This window comes from Gossypium hirsutum, chromosome D04 (genome assembly GCF_007990345.1).
Source record: "Gossypium hirsutum isolate 1008001.06 chromosome D04, Gossypium_hirsutum_v2.1, whole genome shotgun sequence".
Classification (NCBI taxonomy): domain Eukaryota; kingdom Viridiplantae; phylum Streptophyta; class Magnoliopsida; order Malvales; family Malvaceae; genus Gossypium; species Gossypium hirsutum.
Window position 1 is genome coordinate 10,772,806 of NC_053440.1, and position 1,260 is coordinate 10,774,065.

The 1,260-nt window shown below is 30.7% G+C and overlaps 1 protein-coding gene across 1 annotated transcript; it reads right to left on the minus strand.

Moving 5' to 3' along the window:
* Positions 1–479: 479 nt before the first annotated feature.
* LOC107926000 (uncharacterized) lies at positions 480–1,260 on the minus strand. Its single transcript, XM_016856767.2, has 2 exons — positions 1,025–1,260; positions 480–943 (listed from the first exon to the last, which is right to left on the minus strand). The coding sequence occupies exons 1-2, from the start codon at positions 1,131–1,133 to the stop codon at positions 687–689; spliced, it is 366 nt and encodes a 121-aa protein (XP_016712256.1). The 5' UTR covers positions 1,134–1,260; the 3' UTR covers positions 480–686.

A 1,260-nucleotide genomic window follows, 5' to 3' on the forward strand; every position in this document is an offset into this window, starting at 1 on the left:
ATAAAATTATTTTATACATTATCAATGAAATTTTTGGACTTTGCAAATAAAGTTAAGAGGTTAACAGATGTCTTACAAGAATATAATAAAATATTAAAAAATAAATAAGAAATATACTGTAAATAAATCAAATATTCACATTTTTAATAATTATATATCCGTTGTTGTGAAGGATGATGATATGAATTACGAGTTTGAGTCTTTTGTCATCCATTTTCTTCTTTTTCTAATTTGTACTGATAAAAGAAAAATATAACCGTTGATTTTACCATGGAATTTATCCTTATAGACTTTTTCCTATGAGATTATATGTGGTATTTGTTCATATAATCCAGCTAATTAAGTATAATGTTACCAATAATATGTTAAATCTTTAAAACAAATTCATATATTTTGAAATTTTTTGAAGCTTTACATCTATGCGATGAATATGCGTTCTCTATATTTCAAATAATAAATTAAGAATTCAAGCAACGAAATGAAAAAAGGGGTTTGTAATTATATAAGTACATGATCATATATGGAGAAACAGAAACAAAAAAAATAAAAATCAAAGTTATATGAACCTATATTAATGCAGAAATGAGGATACGGGAAAAACAGACTATTTAATGTTGAAACTAAGTAGTAATTTAGTAATATAAGATATTAAGATGAAAAGGTGAGAAAGTGATGAAACTAGGGAATCATGAAATGCTACATCCACAGAAGCAACACTTTTTACCAGAAGGCTTGGAGTTTGGTGATGGAGGAAGTGGTCTTGGATAGAAAACCATATCCTCGACTGTCTCAACACTCGGATTTGATTTATTTTGTGTTGGAACTCGAACCTCAGACTGGTCTGGAGACCCCTTTTCGACAGGCTTTACCGGTAGAGTTTCAGCTGAGACCGGGTGATATCTCCCTGTACCAGACTTATCTCCATCTTCGGAGCCTTCATCACCTACATCATCAAACAAGAAGAAAATAAAACATGACAACAACACAACACGGGTACAAAGATATTGTAGGGTATACTTTTCACCTTGTTTTTGGGAAGGTTGATGAACAACATCATCCTTTGCAGTATAAGATTTCATGTTGTTCACCTCCTTCTCCTTGAAGCTTTCATCTTCTTTATTTACTCCTTCCATTAGATTGTTTGATTTTTTGAACTAGTTAATGCAAATAAAAACAAGGTTTAGAAATGGGGTTTGATTCTGTGTGGGGGTTTGGGTTTAAGAAAGTTTAACACACACGTACTTATATATGTAGCCTATA

Coding starts and splice junctions, on each gene's coding strand:
- LOC107926000 (XM_016856767.2), bottom strand. CDS start 1,133: ATGGAAGGAGTAAATAAAGAAGATGAAAGCTTCAAGGAGAAGGAGGTG. Junction 944..1,024: donor TCAACCTTCCCAAAAACAAG/GTGAAAAGTATA, acceptor TTGATGATGTAG/GTGATGAAGGCTCCGAAGAT.